Source organism: Neoarius graeffei, chromosome 13 (assembly GCF_027579695.1).
Source record: "Neoarius graeffei isolate fNeoGra1 chromosome 13, fNeoGra1.pri, whole genome shotgun sequence".
NCBI lineage: Eukaryota > Metazoa > Chordata > Actinopteri > Siluriformes > Ariidae > Neoarius > Neoarius graeffei.
The window spans coordinates 70,712,390-70,733,087 of record NC_083581.1 but is presented as its reverse complement, the minus strand read 5'-3'; the positions used below and the strand labels follow the sequence as shown (position 1 = coordinate 70,733,087).

General features: G+C 45.0%; 1 protein-coding gene across 3 annotated transcripts in view; it reads left to right on the top strand.

Moving 5' to 3' along the window:
- larp4aa (La ribonucleoprotein 4Aa) overlaps positions 1-3,387 on the top strand; it is a 40,299-nt gene extending 36,912 nt beyond the window's left edge. For all 3 annotated transcript variants that reach the window (XM_060938448.1, XM_060938447.1, XM_060938446.1), the window contains one exon: positions 247-3,387. In XM_060938448.1, coding sequence (XP_060794431.1) covers positions 247-645 — 399 coding nt within the window. In that variant the 3' untranslated portion in view covers positions 646-3,387. The remainder of the gene's footprint in view (positions 1-246) is intronic.
- The last annotated feature ends 17,311 nt before the right edge of the window (positions 3,388-20,698 follow it).

Sequence of the window (20,698 nt, the reverse complement as noted above, 5' to 3'; positions counted from 1 at the left end):
TGCTTTTCTTGCATTCAGTCTTTTTGCTTGTGAAAGACTCGTATGCAACACGACAGCGTATTATATGGTTGGTCTGGATTAGGTCATCAACCCATTTGGCTAAACGCCACCCCAGTGTACGTTTGTTACAACTGTGTTTCATCTCATGCTTATATTATTTACCATGTAAATGCTGACCACCTGAGAAAAGGCTTTGGTCTTTATTTTAGGTTTCGGGATTAAAAACTTGTCTCTTATGTTGTATAGGAGCCTCGGAAACTGAGCTACGCTGAGGTATGCCAGCGCCCCCCTAAGGATCCTCCCCCCCCTCCTCCACCACCACCTGTGGTCAGCCCCAGTCCTGCCAGCGCTACCTCACAGCCTCTGAGGGAGCTGCGGGTCAATAAGGTGGATGAGCAATCGGGCAGCAACGAGAGACCCGAGCGGCCACAGGAGCGTGGGGCAGACTGTAAGAGCAGAGAGGGCCGGCCGGCTCGTGACTCGCAGGGCTTTTACCGCAGCAACGGCCCTCCCAGAGCCAGCACAGGAGGCTTCAAACTCCGCGAGCAGCAGAGGCGTCCTCAGTTCACCCGTCGCACTTCACCCCAAGGAGCCTCCAGACACACTGGCAAAGAGCAGAACATCCCCCCTATATCGCCAAAGTAAAGACTTGACTAAATCCTTACAAATTTATGAATATATATATATATATATAGATATACATATATATGTATAAAGAGATGAAATATCAAAAGTTTAAAAATCTAAAATAATAGCCACCTCTTTTGCCTGGAGCACATCCACAGGAAAATCTCATGAAATGACAATGTACAGACGGAGACGTCCTGGCATACAGACATCCAAAAAAAAAAACGGGAAGCTAGTTATAAGCTTGTTGAAGGAAGTCATCAAATAGGAAAAAGTGCGCTTCTAAACTTGACAATGCCCCTTCAGAATGTAATTTTTTTTTCTTCCTTTGCTTTCTTTCCCCACTTCCTTGATGAGGGTGTTTTTACCGAGGAGTCTGTGGGACTGACGGCGTCCTAACAGCAGTGCTGCTGTTGAGCTGAAACAATAATGGCAGTCTGCAAAGAACATATGCACTAAGAAAAGGAACATGCATCCAGTCATGTACCGATACAAAGATATCACTTTGACATGCAAGGATTTTACTAATTTTTTTTTTTTAAATACATTTCCCCCCGCATTGTCAGGTGACTGGGAATGTGATGTTCTGGAGTGAGTGATGTACATGAACTTGGCTCTTTGAGTGGAAGTATGTATTTCGCAGTAGTGTCGATTTGAATGAACTCAATTTTGGGGTTTAGGAAATGCAACGCCTGCTTGAGTGGATTGGCCGATAGCTAGGAACAGCACTGAGACTTGCTGTTTGTTTGGTCTGGAATTTTGCATCATTTTTGCGTGACATGATGATTTTTTTTTTTTTTTTTTTAAATGGCTCCCCCAATCAGAAGAGCTGCTGTTTTAGAAATGTATAAAAGATGCGTTGATCTGTGGCGCTTCAGTAATTATTCATGTAAGTCATTTCATGAGGTCGGAGCCCGCCAGTTATAATGCTGGATCAGTTTGCTTTTTATTTCCTCGCTCTTTTTTTCTTTTTAATTCTTATTTTTAGTTAGACTGCATAACCAACAGCCTGTGAAAGATCACAATATCAGTCAGGTACATAGACACTCAAGTATTTTTGTCATCTCAATTTTTTTTTTGGGTGTGCGCATTATTCTCCCAAAATGGCTTCTGAGTGAGCCTTCCCCCTCCCCTTCCTTCCTCCTGATCAATCAGGCGCTTGACTGTTTACAAAATTGTCAGCTTGGGCTAAGAGGAAGAGATGAAGCTGCTTTTGGTTGCATTTTGGGTGACGCACTATTCTTAAAATCAGGACCTTTGCTATGATTAGTAGCTATTGTGCTTAGGTGTGTGATAGTGATTTAGGTCAGGAAAAACCCAAGGCCTGTTTTATTGGCTAGTGATGTCACTACGCTGTATTGTCTCAGCTGTACAGAGATGGGTTGATTAACTGTAAAAATAGTTTTCAATTGGTTTAAATTGTGGTACATCCTAAAACGGTGAATGTTTTGGTTCATTCCTCTTAACTTTGAGAGACGGTGCAAAGCACAACGGATACAAGATGAAACGCAAGAAGGGTTTTTTTTTTTTTTTTCCCCTTTTGCGCTTCCAGTGCGCACTCATTATTGTCCATGAATCCTGATTCTTCAGCTGATTTAACTACAGTTATATAAATGGCTTTGGCTTTATGGACAGCATGGAGATGATCACTTTCCTGAGTTGAATATGTGAGACATTTAGTGCAGGCCATTGAAATGTTAAAAATGATTTTGAAGGTTTTTTTTTTTTTTTTTTTTGGTGGGGGGACTCTGCTGCATATTGTTGGTCTTGGGCATTTTTATCATACACCAGAGTCATTTCATGCAATTTTGCAAGATGAGCAAAATCTTTACATGCTTATCGTCTCCTCCTCGATTATCCCACACATGGAAGACCTGTCAATGGTTTACATGAGCAATCGTCACCGAAACTAAGAAGCTCGGATCGAGATCGGCGGTTTTGCTCTTGGTATCTGTACCAAAACACACACGAGTTGCTTTTGAGTGATCGCTCCTGGACAATGACATTTTATCGCATGTGCTTTTCAAAGCAGCAACTCGACCACCGCCAGAAAGAAAAAGGAGGGGGGGGAAAAGAGAAGCAATGTGAAAGTGAACCGGTGCTGTTAATTAAAAAAAAAAGTAATCGGAGGAAGATGCAGTATTGCTGTTAAATTCTTTTTTTTTTTTTTTTAATTGAGCTTTTAATTTATTTAATCCACCTGCCCATTCCTCCCTCCCTCCCTCCCTCCCTCCCTCCCTCAGCCTCCCCAGTCTTGTGTAGGCCATGTTCCTGACTTGTGTACAAAATGACATTGGGAAAGAATCACAGAATTTAACATTTGTATATTTTTGAGATTTCATCAAAGAAAATACTTGACGCATTTACTAGAGGCTTAGTAATGCAGTAAATAAATAATGAATCACTGGGGCTTTTATTGTTTTTTTTTTTTTCTCTTTTCATTTTTTCATTAATGAATTTGAGCAGCTAGTGGTTTAGTGTAATGGAACAATGCACTAACTTGTTTTAAAAAAAAATCTTAATGTTAATGTAATGTGAAATCATATTAGAAGCATAAGATAATGACATTGATGTTGAGCGGCTTGCAGAAATCTACAGGAATAGCATTCTCCTTAATGTTTGGGTTCTGGCTGTTAATTGGTTTAGGGCTGCTGTGGCAAAGGGAAGAATTAATAACGATTGACAGTGTTGGAGACAGTACCTTCGAGCTGTCTGCATAAAATGTCATTAAAAAATAAATTATTTTGTTTTGGCCTTGGAGTTTCACTTATTGTTGTTATTTCCCCTACTTTAAAGTGCCATTCCACCATTGGATGTATTCTTTGGCATAAAATACAATATATTTTGACGACATATATAAATGGTATCACTAGACAGAGAAATCTTTTAGCTTCAAAATGATATATCAAACATAATTTTTTGACAACGACAAGTATATTAATTTTGCGACCAAAGTCACCTACCCTTTTAATTTCCGTGCGTGATGTCATCGGCAGGTTCCCCTTCTTGTGTACCACGTGGCACATATCAGCAATGGCGGCTAGAACGCGATAAAAATAATACCAATAAATCTAGCTAACTGAAAGATTAACTCAATTTTTCGCAATTTTTTTGGCCCCCATATACGAGGAGAAATGACTCTCTCACTTTGGGGGTTTCCCAGTCTAAAAATAGACAGACATGTGGTACACAAGAAGGGGAACCTGCCGATGACATCACGTTTCACTACCGCGCGGAAATTAAAAGGGTAGGTGACTTTGGTCGCAAAATTAATATACTTGTCGTTGTCAAATTGTTTTGATATATCATTTTGAAGCTAAAAGATTTCTCTGTCTAGTCATGTCATCATAAAATATATTGTATTTTATGCCAAAGAATACATCCAATGGTGGAATGGCACTTTAAGGACTGATCAAGCTGCAGTCTGAGTTACTATTTTCCAGTTCGTTATTTATTGCATGTTGTACAACTTCCTGTACATGCACACGTCTGGCTCGTGTACAGCAGCCAGATGAGATGAGATGAGAGGCCTATATTTGGAAACCACAGCTGGTATGTAAAGTGACGGCCATTTAAAACTATTTATAGCCGTACTTTTGGGTGTGCGTGGGTGTTTTTAGAGCAACTTTTTTTTTTCCCCCCTGCATCTTTACTAGATGGTACTTTTAAATGAATCCCACGACAAATACACACACTTCCTGCTCAATGTGGACTTTCCTGCTGAAGTGATTCCCCAGTATGGGTCCCTCTTTCATTCTCCTACACCTTTTTCTGTGCAAGTTTGTTCCTGTTTTTGTTTAAAAAAAAAAAACGCAACAGCATACGAAGGGGAAGGGGAGCACGGCTTTCCTGTACCCTGGATTTTACAAGCATGACAGAAGTATTGAAACATTTTCTCAGCTCAAACATGAGTGGGTTTTTGTCATATAGGGCACGTTGTGTTACTTTCCAGAAGTGTGCACTCAGGCCAAGTTTACATTAGACCGTATCTGTCTTGTTTTCTTCGCGGATGCACTGTCCGTTTACATTGAAACGCCAGGAAACGGGAATCCGCCAGCGTCCACGTATTCAATCTAGATCGTGTCCGGTGCTGTGTAAACATGGAGAATATGCGGATACGCTGTGCTGAGCTCTAGCTGGCGTCGTCATTGGACAACGTCACTGTGACGTCCACCTTCCTGATTCGCTGGCGTTGGTCATGTGACACGACTGCTGAAAAACGGCGCGGACTTCCGCCTTGTATCACCTTTCATTAAAGAGTATAAAAGTATGAAAATACTGCAAATACTGATGCAAATACTGCCCATTGTGTAGTTATGATTGTCTTTAGGCTTGCCATCCTTCCACTTGCAAGTGGTAAGTGACTTGCGCACAGCGGCTCAGTCCCGAATCACTGCTCGTGCACTTCACTCGCGCGCTCTGTGAGCTACGCAGGGCCGGAGTGCGCACCCTCCAGAGGGCACTCGCTGTTCAGGGCGGAGTGATTTGGAGCGCAGGATGCCTACGGAGCCGAGCGTATCCGTATATTGGTGTTGCTGTGTGCACGCGAATCGTATATTGGTGTTGCTGTGTGCACGCAAATCGTTTTAAAAACGTTAATCTGATGATCCGCTGATACGGTCTAATGTAAACCCCACCTCAGATGAAGGTAACTAGCACCTTTCAGAAGTAGTAGTAAAATTATATGCATTGCACTTAAAATAAAAGAAATGCAAGTGTTTGTTTATCTAGGGGTCTGTACAGAACCTTACAATGCACGGTTTCACTGTGTTGATGTTTTAGAAAGTGTGTGTGGTGCTTGATTTCGAGAGACTGGATTGTGTGTATGTGTTGGTGTATAAAAATGGGTGTGAAACAAACGGACCCCTCTACGAGGGCATGTGAGAGCATGTATTAGCTCGTCAGCCTTGCTGACCTGGGGGTGGGTTTCCCAAAAGCCTCTTAATGCTACGTAAGAGCATCTTTACTAGGAGAGTGTGTGTTCATTGTGATGCTCACTCTACCATTTCACTAGCATCTTTGTGCTACAGTGCTTTTGGGAAACGCGCCCCGAGTAAATTTTTGTGTGTGGGGAGAAAGTTTGGAACAAATGCATTATTTCTGAATTCACTGATTTTTATAAAAACACTTTCTCTGGAAATTTTGTCTCATAAAATGCAACTTGCTGAAGAACCGGTACCTTTTGAGGATTACAGGTTCATCAGTTCAAAGCAGCAGCAACCTTTTGTAATGAACACAATGCTGAAGGGCAGGTAGGTGCACACACACACACCTTACTCGTGTTGAGAGAACTCACTCCTCTTAGAGAGAAGACGCTCTTCTCAACAAGTTGTGTAAGGGGAGTGTCTTCTCAATGTGTGTAGGAGAGGGTGTTCTCTACGAGAGGTGTGCGAGTGAGTGTCTGTCTTCTCTCCAAGCCGTGAGGGAGTGTCTTCTTGACGATGTTCTCTACAACAAGGGGGTGAATGAGGGAGTGTCTTCTCTACAAGTGGGTGTATCGGAGGGTGTTCTCCACACCAGCAGGGTGAATAAAGGAGGTTGCCTTCTCTACAAGAGGTGTGGGAGGGAGTATTTTCTGAACATGGGTATGAGAAGGTGTTCTCTCCAAGAGGTGTGTGAGTAAGGGAGTGTCTTCTTGATGAGGGTGTTCTCTACAACAAGGGGGTGAGTGAGGGAGTGTGTCTTATCTACAAGAGGGTGTATGGGAGGGTGTTCTCTACGGGGGGGTGAGCGAGGGAGTGTCTTCTCCCAAAGTGGGTAGATGAGAAGCAGTGTGTTCTCTACACCAAGGAGGGGGTGAGTGAGGGTGTGTGTCTTCTCCCCAAGTGGGTGTATGAAAAGCAGGTTGTTCTCTACACCAAGGAGGGAGTGAGCGAGGGAGTATGTCTTCTCAAGTGGGTGTATGAGAAGCAGGGTGTTCTCTACAACAAGGGGTGAGCGAGGGAATGTGTCTTCTCCCCAGGTGGGTGTATGAGAAGCAGAGTGTTCTCTACACCAAGGAGGGAGTGAGCGAGGGAGTGTCTTCTCCCAAAGTGGGTAGATGAGAAGCAGTGTGTTCTCTACACCAAGGAGGGGGTGAGCGAGGGAGTGTGTCTTCTCCCAAAGTGGGTAGATGAGAAGCAATGTGTTCTCTACACCAAGGAGGGGGTGAGTGAGGGAGTATGTCTTCTCCCCAGGTGGGTGTATGAGAAGCAGGTTGTTCTCTACACCAAGGAGGGAGTGAGCGAGGGAGTATGTCTTAAGTGGGTGTATGAGAAGCAGGGTGTTCTCTACAACAAGGGGTGAGCGAGGGAGTGTGTCTTCTCCCCAGGTGGGTGTATGAGAAGCAGTGTGTTCTCTACAACAAGGGGTGAGCGAGGGAGTGTGTCTTCTCCCCAGGTGGGTGTATGAGAAGCAGTGTGTTCTCTACAACAAGGGGTGAGCGAGGGAGTGTGTCTTCTCCCAGGTGGGTGTATGAGAAGCAGGGTGTTCTCTACAACAAGGGGTGAGCGAGGGAGTGTGTCTTCTCCCAGGTGGGTTTATGAGAAGCAGTGTGTTCTCTACACCAAGGAGGGAGTGAGCGAGGGAGTATGTCTTCTCCCAAAGTGGGTAGATGAGAAGCAATGTGTTCTCTACACCAAGGAGGGAGTGAGCGAGGGAGTGTGTTTTCTCCCAAAGTGGGTGTATGAGAAGCAGGTTGTTCTCTACACCAAGGAGGGAGTGAGCGAGGGAGTGTGTCTTCTCCTCAGGTGGGTGTATGAGAAGCAGGGTGTTCTCTACAACAAGGGGTGTATGAGGGGAGTGTCTTTTCTCCCCAAGTGGGTGTATGAGGGGAGTGTTTTTTTTCTCTCCGTGTGTGAGAGAGGGAGTGTGTCTTCTCTAGAACAAGGAGGGGGTGAGCAAGGGAGTTTTTTTTTTTTTTTTTTTTTGTTCTCTCCGTGTGAGAGAGGGAGTGTCTTCTCTAGAACAAGGAGGGGGTGAGCGAGGGAGTTTTTTTTCTCTGCGTGTGAGAGGGGGAGTGTCTTCTCTAGAACAAGGAGGGGGGTGAGCGAGGGAGTTTTTTCTCTCCGAGTGTGAGAGGGAGTGTGTCTTCTCTAGAACAAGGAGGGGGTGAGCGAGGGAGTTTTTTCTCTCTGCGTGTGAGAGGGGGAGTCTCTTCTCTAGAACAAGGAGGGGGTGAGCGAGGGAGTTTTTTCTCTCCGAGTGTGAGAGGGAGTGTGTCTTCTCTAGAACAAGGAGGGGGTGAGCGAGGGAGTTTTTTCTCTCTGCGTGTGAGAGGGGGAGTGTCTTCTCTAGAACAAGGAGGGGGTGAGCGAGGGAGTTTTTTCTCTCCGAGTGTGAGAGGGAGTGTGTCTTCTCTAGAACAAGGAGGGGGTGAGCGAGGGAGTTTTTTTTTTTCTTTCTTTCTTTCTCCGAGTGTGTGAGAGGGAGTGTCTTTTCTCTACAACGGGGGGGGGTGAGAAGGAGGGTGTTCTCTCCAACAAGGGGGGGGGTTGAGGTGAGGGAGTGGGTTTTCTCTACAACGGGGGGGTGAGAAGGAGGGTGTTCTCTCCAACAAGGGGGGGTTGAGGTGAGGGAGTGGGTTTTCTCTCCAAGTGGGTGTGTGAAAGGGAGTGTCTTTTCTCTCCAACAAGGGGGGGTGAGAAGGAGGGTGTTCTCTTCAGCAAGGGGGGGTTTTGAGGTGAGGGAGTGGGTTTTCTCTCCAAGTGGGTGTATGAGGAGGGTGTTCTCTAGAACAAGGGGGGGGGGGGGGGGGTTCTCTCCAAGTGGGTGTAGGAGGAGGGTGTTCTCTAGAATGGGGGGCGGGGGTTTGAGTGAGGGAGTGGGTTTTCTCTCCGAGTGGGTGTATGAGGAGGGTGTTCTCTAGAACAAGGGGGGGGGTTGAGCGAGGGAGTGGGTTTTCTCTCCAAGTGGGTGTAGGAGGAGGGTGTTCTCTAGAACCGGGGGGGGTTGAGCGAGGGAGTGGGTTTTCTCTCCAAGTGGGTGTAGGAGGAGGGTGTTCTCTAGAACAAGGGGGGTTGAGCGAGGGAGTGGGTTTTCTCTCCAAGTGGGTGTGTGAAAGGGAGTGTCTTTTCTCTCCAACAAGGGAGGGTGAGAAGGAGGGTGTTCTCTTCAGCAAGGGGGGGGGGGGGGGGGTTGAGGTAAGGGAGTGGGTTTTCTCTCCAAGTGGGTGTATGAGGAGGGTGTTCTCTAGAACAAGGGGGGGGGGTTCCTCTCCAAGTGGGTGTATGAGGAGGATGTTCTCTAGAACGGGGGGGGGGGTTGAGCGAGGGAGTGGGTTTTCTCTCTAAGTGCGTGTAGGAGGAGGGTGTTCTCGAGAATGGGGGGGTTGAGCGAGGGAGTGGGTTTTCTCTCCAAGTGGGTGTATGAGGAGGATGTTCTCTAGAACGGGGGGGGTTGAGCGAGGGAGTGGGTTTTCTCTCCGAGTGGGTGTATGAGGAAGGTGTTCTCTAGAACAAGGGGGGGTTGAGCGAGGGAGTGGGTTTTCTCTCCAAGTGGGTGTAGGAGGAGGGTGTTCTCTAGAACGGGGGGGGTTGAGCGAGGGAGTGGGTTTTCTCTCCAAGTGGGTGTAGGAGGAGGGTGTTCTCTAGAACGGGGGGGTTGAGCGAGGGAGTTGGTTTTCTCTCCAAGTGGGTGTAGGAGGAGGGTGTTCTCTAGAACGGGGGGGTTGAGCGAGGGAGTGGGTTTTCTCTCCAAGTGGGTGTATGAGGAGGGTGTTCTCTAGAAGGGTGAGTGTGTTTTCTCTCCAAGTGGGTGTATGAGGAGGGTGTTCTCTAGAACAAGGGTGGGTTCTTCTTCTTTTGAGTAATGGCAGATCACAATATACTTGTATACCGCCACCTACTGCACAGGAGTGTGTGAAATGATCAGGTCAAATCCATTTGGGCGAGAGAGAAAAAAAAAATTTCCTAAATTCTTTCTATGAGCTTTGTATAATTAAGGTATGGCATAAGGGCTTTAATTCTTCCTACTTGTATACCTTCTTCCTTAAGAATGGTATTAATGTCTCCATCTTCACCCTCTTTTTCCTTCCATGTTTCTCTCTGGACATTGCACTTCCTACAGTGGAAAAGAACATGCTCCACATCTTCCTTTACCTGGCACTCTACACAGAGCTCATCAGTTTTCCCTAATACATGTAATGTGGCATTGAGACCAGTGTGTCCCAACCTTAATCTTGTGTATGTCACTTCTCTTCTGCCAAGTTCTATATATGTAATTCTTTTACCCCCAACCTGACGCTGTACATTGAAATATTGTCTACCCTTTGTTCCTGTCTCCCATTCTTCTTGCCATCTCTTCATGATCTCTGTTTTTATAATGGATTTAGCTTCCTCTCTTCCTAAAGGAATATAAATATCAGTGCACACACGATCTAAAGCTTTCTTAGCGGTTTTATCTGCTATCTCATTGCCAATGTGAGCTGGGACCCAGCAGAAGCTGACAGCAAGTCCAAGGTTTCTCAAATGAGCTAGAAGGTGTTTCAGCTCGATGATTGATTAAATCTTCTCTTGCTGAGTTACCTGAGGAAAAGCTTTGTAATACAGATAATGAGTCGGTACATATGACTGATTTGAGGGGTTTGACTTCCTCGATCCATCTTAAGGCAGTAATTAAAGTTAGTTCAATAGTGTAGATTGATAAGTTACTCAATTTATATCCATATGTCTTATTCAGTTCTGGTATGTAAAGTCCTATACTACATTGGCCATCCTGAATGTTTTTAGAGCCATCAGTAAATATTTGCAGATGTTCCTGGAAGGAAGAAGACAGTTTTTGCAATATATTGCAAAAGTGTGATCATTTGGGTGTTCTTTCTTTTCAGTAAGAAGTGCAATACTGACATCAGGTGTAGGGAGGATCCATGGAGGGACACTACTAATAGCCATTGCAGCACTAAACCCCAAGCTGTTTAGCCCACATAGTCTTACAGCCTGTTTAATATTCCATCCAATCCCCTTATATTCTTTACAATACTCCCAACAATCATTGAGCACTATCACAGCTGGAGTGTCAGCACTACCCTGCAATCTGATCCAGTATGTCAAGGCAAGTTTCATAAAGCGCCGGTTAAGAGGGGATTCCACCAAAAGAGCACTTGTAGGAGTTGTTTTAATAGCTCCCAGAGCTATTCGCAGGGCCTTAAATTGCACTTTTTCCAGCTTTAGTAGGGATGTTTTACAGGCTGGACCATATACCATACAGCCATACTCAATGGTTGATCTTATCAATGCTTTATAAATGTTGAGCAGAGATTGTCTATGTGCACCCCAGTGAAGACCAGAAACCATTCTCATCAAATGTAGAACCTTCTTACATTGTTTCAACATATTCAATATGAGGCGGCACGGTGGTGTAGTGGTTAGCGCTGTCGCCTCACAGCAAGAAGGTCCTGGGTTCGAGCCCTGGGGCCGGCGAGGGCCTTTCTGTGCAGAGTTTGCATGTTCTCCCCGTGTCCGCGTGGGTTTTCTCCGGGTGCTCCGGTTTCCCCCACAGTCCAAAGACATGCAGGTTAGGTTAACTGGTGACTCTAAATTGACTGTAGGTGTGAGTGTGAATGGTTGTCTGTGTCAGCCCTGTGATGACCTGGCGACTTGTCCAGGGTGTACCCCGCCTTTCACCCGTAGTCAGCTGGGATAGGCTCCAGCTTGCCTGTGACCCTGTAGAAGGATAAAGTGGCTAGAGATAATGAGATGAGAGATTCAATATGAGGTTTCCATGTGAGCTTACTATCTAACCAAATACCCAGGTATTTAAATTTATTTCCTCTTTCAAGCGGGTGATTTATAGAGTATAACTTGAAAATCGTCTGAGACTTTTTTTTCCTAGTGAAGTACATCACTTGAGATTTTTTGCACAGAGAACTTAAAACCCCAATCCATCCCCCATTGTTCTAGATCATGTATGTCCCTCTGGACTGTTTTAGTAATATGCAATATATTACGCCCCCTCCTCCAGATAACTGCATCATCAGCATATAAAAGGCCTTCATTCATTTGTCCCACCCTTTCAAAAATGTCATTAATCATAATATTAAATAAAATAGGACTAATCACACTTCCTTGGGGTGTTCCATTTTCTACTAGAAATTCCTCTGAAATGGCTTCACCCACTCTGACTCTCAAAGTACGCTGAGAGAGGAAGTCTAAAATGTAATTATACATCCTACCTTCAATTCCCAATTTCCTTAATTTAATTAACAATCCTTCCCTCCACATGGTGTCGTAGGCTTTTTCTATGTCCAGAAAAACTGCCACCATACATTCTTTCATGACTAAAGACTTCTCAATTTCATTAGTAAGTTTGACCAGCGCATCTGACGTGGACTTCTGTTTCCTGAACCCAGTTTGATAGTTGCGGAGTAACTGATTATATTCCAAAAAATAATTCAGTCTTAACACTACCAACTTTTCCATCAGTTTCCTAAGATGTGATGTAAGAGCAATAGGTCTATAATTTCCTGGGTTACTTTTATCTTTGCCTTGTTTATGGAAAGGGAGAATGGTTGATTTTTTTCCAGGCAGTTGGTAAGGTACCTTCCTTCCACACTTGATTAAATAAGGCAAGAATTGACTGAAGCACTACATCAGGCAGCTGCCTAAACATGGCATAGCATAAATAGTCACTGCCAGGGGCAGAGTAAGCAGTATTACTTAAAGGCGTCGTGCGGTAATTTCAGCAATCAGGCTATATCGTGTCAAAATGTCGGGTTTGGTGGGTTATTCAAGCCTCTCGGTTTCCCGCGATCTCAGTGTCACGATGCGCCCGCTACAAGCATTTAAAGTTGACGCGCACAGCCAAATTTAGGCAGCCAGCCGTTAACTAGGTCAACTTATGTGTGACGTCATACCAGTAACCTCCCTTGGGTGATGCTGGCCTGTCGCCATGTTTTCTCTATAGCGTGCGTTTACCAGAGTTGTTTACATTGCGGATTTTGTGGATTTATTCAGTTTGTGGATAGTTTTGAACACTCAAAACACGATGAAATGATGTATTAATATTCTGTGATACAAAATGCCTAATTGGTGTATTGTGTTTGGCTGTAACAACGAACACTGAACACTATTTGTGACTGTTATCAATGGATCTGATTTCAAGGTCAGGGCTAGGTATTGATAGAAAAAAATTATTTTTTTAAAAACACATTGTGGCAGCGGGGGCGTGGTCAAGCGCCGGTCTGTGACGGGAGGGCGGAGCCAGGGAAGGTGAGTGGCAGAATCATTACACTTGACGGTAATTAACCTGTGTTTTGTGTGTTTTCCCAGTAACCGCGCCCTATTTAAGGAGGCAGAGAAGAGCTCATCCCGGGACAAGAACACAGTGTGTGTGTTTCACTATCAGATTAAAACTGGCGGTTATACTGAAAAGTCTGGCAATAAAAAGCCTATTTGCATCTGAAGCATTGTCCTGCCGTCTTCTGTGCTCCACCCACACTTCAGAGAGCTCTACAGTGGTGCCAAAACCCGGGACAAGGTGGAGCACCAACCTCGCAGCCCCATGGAATCCTCCCCGTTCGCGGACCTGGTCCACGCCCTCGCCACGGCTCAGCAAAGCCAGCACCAGGCGCTCGTCACGCTCCGAAAAGAGCAAGAGCGGCGCTTCGAAGCCCTGGTGCTGGCCCAGCAGGAAGATCGCGAGACGTTCCGGCATCTCCTTGCGTCGGCGGGGTCCACCAGCGCCCCGGCCGCGGGCCCGTCTCCCCTCACCGTGACCAAGATGGGCCCGCAGGACGACCCCGAGGCGTTTCTCACATTGTTCGAGCAGGTCGCCGAAGCCTCGGGGTGGCCGATGGAGCGGCGCGCCTCCTCCCCCTCTTGACGGGAGAGGCGCAGCTGGCCGCGCTATAGCTCCCCGCCGGCTGGCCTACGCGGACCTTCGCCGGGCCGTCCTCCAGCGCGTGGGGCGCACGCCAGAACAACAGCGCCAGCGCTTCCGCGCGCTGGAGGACGGCCCGGTGAAGGTCCGCGTAGGCCAGCCGGCGGGGAGTTATAGCGCGGCCAGCTGCGCCTCTCCCGTCAGGAGGGGGAGGAGGCGCGCCACGCGCTGCTCCATCGGCCACCCCGAGGCTTCGGCGACCTGCTCGAACAATGTGAGAAACGCCTCGGGGTCGTCCTGCGGGCCCATCTTGGTCACGGTGAGGGGAGACGGGCCCGCGGCCGGGGCGCTGGTGGACCCCGCCGACGCAAGGAGATGCCGGAACGCCTCGCGATCTTCCTGCTGGGCCAGCACCAGGGCTTCAAAGCGCCGCTCTTGCTCTTTTCGGAGCGTGACGAGCGCCTGGTGCTGGCTTTGCTGAGCCGTGGCGAGGGCGTGGACCAGGTCCGCGAACGGGGAGGATTCCATGGGGCTGCGAGGTTGGTGCTCCACCTTGTCCTGGGTTTTGGCACCACTGTAGAGCTCTCTGAAGTGTGGGTGGAGCACAGAGGACGGCAGGACAACGCTTCAGATGCAAATAGGCTTTTTATTGCCAGACTTTTCAGTATAACCGCCAGTTTTAATCTGATAGCGAAACACACACACTGTGTTCTTGTCCCGGGATGAGCTCTCCCTCTGCCTCCTTAAATAGGGCGCGGTTACTGGGAAAACACACAAAACACAGGTTAATTACCGTCAGGTGTAATGATTCTGCCACTCACCTTCCCTGGCTCCGCCCTCCTGTCACAGACTGGCGCTTGACCACGCCCCCGCTGCCACACACGTTTTAAGTGTTTCTATGTATCAATCATTAATTGTACAAAATGATTTTCATACATTTATGTATTTGTCATATCTATCTTTGTCACATGAAGTGTTGTCTTGATAACACATGTGGCACATAATTTTAGCAAATGGATGACAGAAGATTAATTGAAAGATTTATGCCACAGAGCTGCCTTTAACTAATAATTATCACTTATTACTGACGATTGTACGTTTACTAAACAATACAAAGCTCAATACTCCCAGCCTATAACATACTGAATATCAAGTTAAAATCAACCGCAATAAAAGGAAAATGATGAAAACTGGAATATCAAGGGGTCTACTGTATCAGAAGGCCCACTGCATTTCGCGAGATCGCAAGCTGTCAAGTTGCTAGAATTCAATCTTTCTAGCTATACTTTCACCCCCTACAGCTATCAGTATTACACATAATCATAGATTAATCACACAGCATTCTAATTCAAGTGAAAATGGTCTTTAAAAATACACACAAGTAGTGATTTAGTCAGAGAAACCAACCAAAACAAGTCTTCAAGTCGCCAGTCTTCATTCTCGTCTTTGTTTCTGTCGTCGTCAGAACTGTCCTCATTTTCTTCTGAAGATGAGCGCTCAGGTTCAAATCTGTAAGGCTGGATACCACCAGGACATTCAGCTGTCAAAATCTCTACTTGTGGGCCATTTTCTTCTGTATCGGTAAAATCAAAGCTAATTTCCTCAGCATCGCTCCTATTTTCTGGTGTGTCCGTCATTGCAACTGCACCGAGTGGTTACTGGTATGACGTCACGCAGCTGTTCCATTGACCGAGAGGGGGCGCTGCGAATGCGGAAAATTTCAAGTGACGGGCATGATCAAATAAGGACCGATTACAACCGCGGGAAGCTTTTGAAAAATCGACGGTCAATTTATTTCGAATCTCGAAAGCATTCTGGTGCAGAATAATGCGACTTTTATCGCCACTGCGTGACGCCTTTAAATCAGTTTTCAGTTCTGTCAAACTAAAATCTACGTCCATGCTAGACATGGACATTTCCAACTTGGTTAAAACATCCTTGTTTACAGTCATGGTTTCCTCTTTCCTTTTCCTAAAGCATTCACCTAAGTGATTACCCTTATGTACATCAGCAAAGGTTTTAGCCAAAATGTTGGCTTTGTCAATATCTGTAACATATTGGAGACTCTTATCAATTAAAACCGGAATATGTGAAGGGTCATATCTGCCTGTCATTTTCTTGATCATTGTCCACACTTGATTTAAAGTAGTTTCCTTGCCAATCGATGAGCGCAAGTTTCTCCAGGAAGCTCTTTTAGCCTCCTTAATGACTCTCCTGGCTATTGCTTTCTTCCTTTGATATTCTAGGAGATTACCAGTTGGTAAGGTTTTACGCAATATTTTAAAAGCTTTATTTCTGTCATTAATTGCTTTGGTACAATTATCATCCCACCATGGGACATTTTGTGGATTCCTCTTACCCTCCTGAATTGGAATACATTGACGCGCTATAGAATATATAAAAGAGCTGACTCTCATTCATGACATTCACGCTTTGGTCAGGTTCTAGCAACTGATTAACAATGCTTTCGGATATTCTCTTAAAATCATTCCATTTAGCCTTCCTGAAAACCCATTTATGGTGTATGTAATCAGGTTCAGACCTAAATTCCGCATCTAATTTACACCAGATTGGAAAGTGGTCACTGCCAATAGTAGTCGTTTGGTCGGCGACCCACTGACACCTATACGCTAACCGTCTATCGACTAGTGTAAGATCAATGCATGAAGTCTTATTTTGAAAAGTATTGACTCTAGTACCAGTACCATCATTTAGGCAAACTAATGGCCTTTCATCGATCATACCCTCAACTGCCATGCCATTTAAATCTGTATGGTTGCTACCCCATAGGCTGTTGTGTGCATTAAAATCACCACACCAAACTTCTGTATGAGTCTTGATAACAATATCATTTAAAATCTCAGTTGACAAAGCTTTACAGGGGTTGTAATAATTAATGATTTTATATATTACCTTAGGCCCGTTAAATATTTCCGTTATAATACATTCATGTCCGTTACCTCCATCAACATGTCTATAAGGGATCCCTTCCCTAATAAATGTTATACATCCACCACCCTTATCAGTGCATCTATCAGCTCTAATAGCTTTGTACCCTTTAATGGTGTAGTCTAAATGTGGCTTCAACCAGGTCTCCTGAATGCATATCACCTCAGGCTTATCTGCAAGATTATGTAGGTACCTTTTTAAATTCTTGTCAGTTTGCAGTTAGACTTCTAGCATTCCACTGTCGGATGAAAAGCACCATATTAAGTTCAATTAGTTTGAGTCTGGCCATATTTAACGTTCAACATTCCATGAATCACATCAGCTTTAACAGTGGCACCCAGAAAATCATTGGCGATATCAACTACAGATTTAATCCTATCACTTTTCTTGGTATATACCAGGGGCGATTTCTCAGAGACAACAAGGGAAGCCGAGCTTCCCCTAAAATTCTCTCCCCAAACTGCGGCATCTATGACGTTGAATTCTCATTAAAACAATAACTTGCATAACATAATATATGCCCAAGATTGTATTTACGTTCATAACTATCCTGTAACTTATTTGAGTGATGTCTGACGAACTTGCAGTTCGCTACGAGAATCACCTTTGCTGCCAGGCTGTAACCAGCATTGCCAGATACTGCTGACGGTTTCCAGCCAAAATATGTTCAAAACCCGCAAAAATGCACTTAAAACAGCCCAATCTGGCAACACGCTGTAACCTTTCTTATTTCAATGGGCTCTATGCGCTGGCAGCCGGGTATCCGTTGCAGTCTATGAGACGGCTCTGAACAGCCAATTTCGGCTAGATGTCATTGGTTAAAATCGACAAAATCGTCACTTCCAGGGAAGCCGGGCTTCTCTGGGACTAAACGAGACAGTGGGAGGGACAAGAAGCCGGGCTGATAAAGGATTATTGGAGGTAGTGAGGAGGGCGGGCTCTGTACTTCGGCGTCGGCAAGGAACACGGAAGCATGATCAGTCGAGAAAGTGTAGTCGTGTGCTAAAGTCTCATCTCATCTCATTATCTCTAGCCGCTTTATCCTGTTCTACAGGGTCGCAGGCAAGCTGGAGCCTATCCCAGCTGACTACGGGCGAAAGGCGGGGTACACCCTGGACAAGTCGCCAGGTCATCACAGGGCTGACACATAGACACAGACAACCATTCACACTCCCATTCACACCTACGCTCAATTTAGAGTCACCAGTTAACCTAACCTGCATGTCTTTGGACTGTGGGGGAAACCGGAGCACCCGGAGGAAACCCACGCAGACACGGGGAGAACATGCAAACTCCACACAGAAAGGCCCTCGCCGGCCACGGGGCTCGAACCCGGACCTTCTTGCTGTGAGGCGACAGCGCTAACCACTACACCACCGTGCCGCCCGTGTGCTAAAGTGCTGTCTGAATTTCTTTTCATATAAACGGTTCTTCTCATTGATGTCTCTGTACATTACTCTGTAAATAAATGTAAATATTACTCGTTGTGCTCCGTTAACTTTCATCCATTCTATCAGTTTGATCATTCGTGAATTCACTCGTTTATTTCATTTGTAGTTCAATCTGGTTGTAGGCTAGCTTGAGCCTTATTGGGATCTGCAGTGCTAGCTGCTAACAGAAATTGGTGAAGTCTCTGGAAAGCACAACCAGCTGGTATGCCAGGATCACAGACCATTTTCTGGAAAAGGAGCGGAGGGCAGAATTTGTGTATAAATAGTGTTCATGTTCATGAATCTGAAGTGTGTATATTGTTCAGTAATGTTAAGAGAATGGTGGGCTCTGTGTTATAGGTTATACCTGGGTATAATAGTCAAGGTTCTGTGTGTTGCATAGCCTACCTGGTTATGAATTTCCAGACTGTGTTGCAGAAGATGTTCAAGGATGTGTTGCACAGCTGGGTGTTGTGTTAAAGACTCTGTGTTGCATATCAGGGTATGATGTTCAAGGCTCTTCGTTGAATAGCCAGTGATTTTTGGATGTTTGATATTTTTGATTAAGGATATGAGGCACTAGCCTGGCAAGCCAGACTATAACATGAAATGTACAAGCAAAAATACTTTCTGCCACTAGGTAGGGTTGTCTAGTTCACTATGCTAATGGGGCACACCTTTCTATGCTTTGATATCCGGCCTACAGGTTTTACGATGAATGCGTAAAATGGGCTTCCCCTGTTTTAAAAACCAGCAGCCGCCACTGGTATATAGTAGTGACTTATTAATAACTGCACAAAGGAAAGCAACAAACTCATTTTTCTTGACTAACAGTGTGTCTGTTGTGTATGTAGTTTTGCATGCACAGCTATGTGGAGGTGAGGTATTGCTAGGTCTACTGCCATGATAGTGACTCTCATTCAATGAACTCTGCTTATTTATATTAGGTTGACCATATGTAAATTGTGCTGCATTGGGGATGTGGGAAATTCTCTTATCATTCTGTACAAATTTAGCTGCATCTGCATATGAGATCTTGCGTTCAATTCTGTACTTCTGGATTTCTTTGGCCTCTTTCTGTTTCTCACAGCCTCCATATGCAGCACTATGTGGGCCTCCACAGTTGCAACACTTCAGTGCGTCTTCCTTACAGTCCCCATATTCATGCTCTCCGCCACATTTGACACATCTCATTTTTCCTCTGCATTGACTTGCTACATGACCAAACCTTTGACATTTGAAACACCTTTTAAAGATTTTTTTTTTGGACTTTTTTCACCTTTATTGGATAGGACAGTGCAGAGACAGGACAGGAAATGAGCAGGAGAGAGAGACGGGGAGGGACCGGGAAACGACCCCGGGTCGGAATCGAACCCGGGTCCCCGGATCCGTGGCACGGCGCCCCCAACATTTGAAACACCTTAAAGGGGGTGGAATGTATTCGCGAAAAGGATAGGACATATATCCCATTTGCACTTTTGGTGGTAAGGTTTTACTGAAGATAAGAAGCATCGACATGCTATCAACTTTCTCTCTGCCTTTGGTAAGACACTTAGCATCAGCAACTGCAAACTTGGTGAGGCTCTTTTTAATCTCTTCCATGGATACATCTGTTGGTATTCCTGATATGACTCCTCTAATTTTGGCCCCTGACCCTGGAATGTGTGAAGTTATTTTCATTTTATTGAGTGTGTCTTTTTTCAGGATTTTATCTCGCTGTTCTTCCGAGCTAGCAAAAATCAGCAGTCTTCTATTTCCTAAGAACATAGCATGGTTTATCTTCCCTATTTCTCTTTTGATAGCTTCGGTGATGTGAATTGGGTGTAAGTCTGGCCCACTTTTAGTTACAAACATAACAATGACTTTCCAAACTTGCTGGGTGAGTTGAACACTCAGTTGTTTCTCTAGGCTTCCTAGTTACCCTGGACTTTTTAACTACAGAAACTACCGATTAGAGCCCTGCACTCCCGCGGGAGTCCCGCGGGACTCGCGGGACCCGCCGCAAAGCAGTGCGGCGCGGAACAAATTTTGAAAGCTCATTGCGGGCGCGGGCGGGAGCGGTGATGAGCTGCAGTCCCGCTAACTAAAAACGTGTTTAAAATAAAATTTATAAATTCTTAATTTATGTCTATATCATATATAATTTGTGCTGGATATTTTATTTGGCATTAATAAAAACATTTTAAGATGCCTAAATTTGCAGAGAGAGTCAGATTGCCAGATTGAGTGAGGAATGGCATCTTAAATTTGCCATTGATCACCCTAACGGGCAATCCTTTGATCACTCTAATGACTCGCCGTTCACACCCAGCCTCCAGTGACCCACACTAACATGATGCCTCAATGACACCTTAGTCATTGGTCATCAGAATTCTGATTCTGATCCAGGAGAGGATAAATAACTCTCGTACATTTCCGATTCCTTTCCTCTTCCGTGTTTGAGATCTCCGATCATGGCAGAAGAGCAGAGCTCCTCTACTGAAGCTCACAGTGCTTCAAAAGTAAGTGCTGCTTTAAAAAGAGGTACATTTACCGTTAAAAAGTCAAGAGTCCTGAAATCGGACATTTTAGTTAGAAATGCTTTACAAATGTAAACTGGGTTCGCCTAATGTTTTGTATGGCTGAACAATAAATATACCAAATTTCCACTTGGAATTACGTGTTCGCCTGTCTTTTTTTATTATTATTATTATTATTATTATTATAGACACTGACGAAGGCAACAGCCGAAACGTTTGTCTCCTGCTGCTAAAAACAACTGAAAAGAAATGTAACTAAAAGAATAAGTTCAAGAGTGCGATCCATCTCTCCTTTCACACTAATTATTCATAGGAGACGCACCACGGGAGAGCGCATACTTAAATGATTAGCCTACTTAAATAATTATTATTATTATT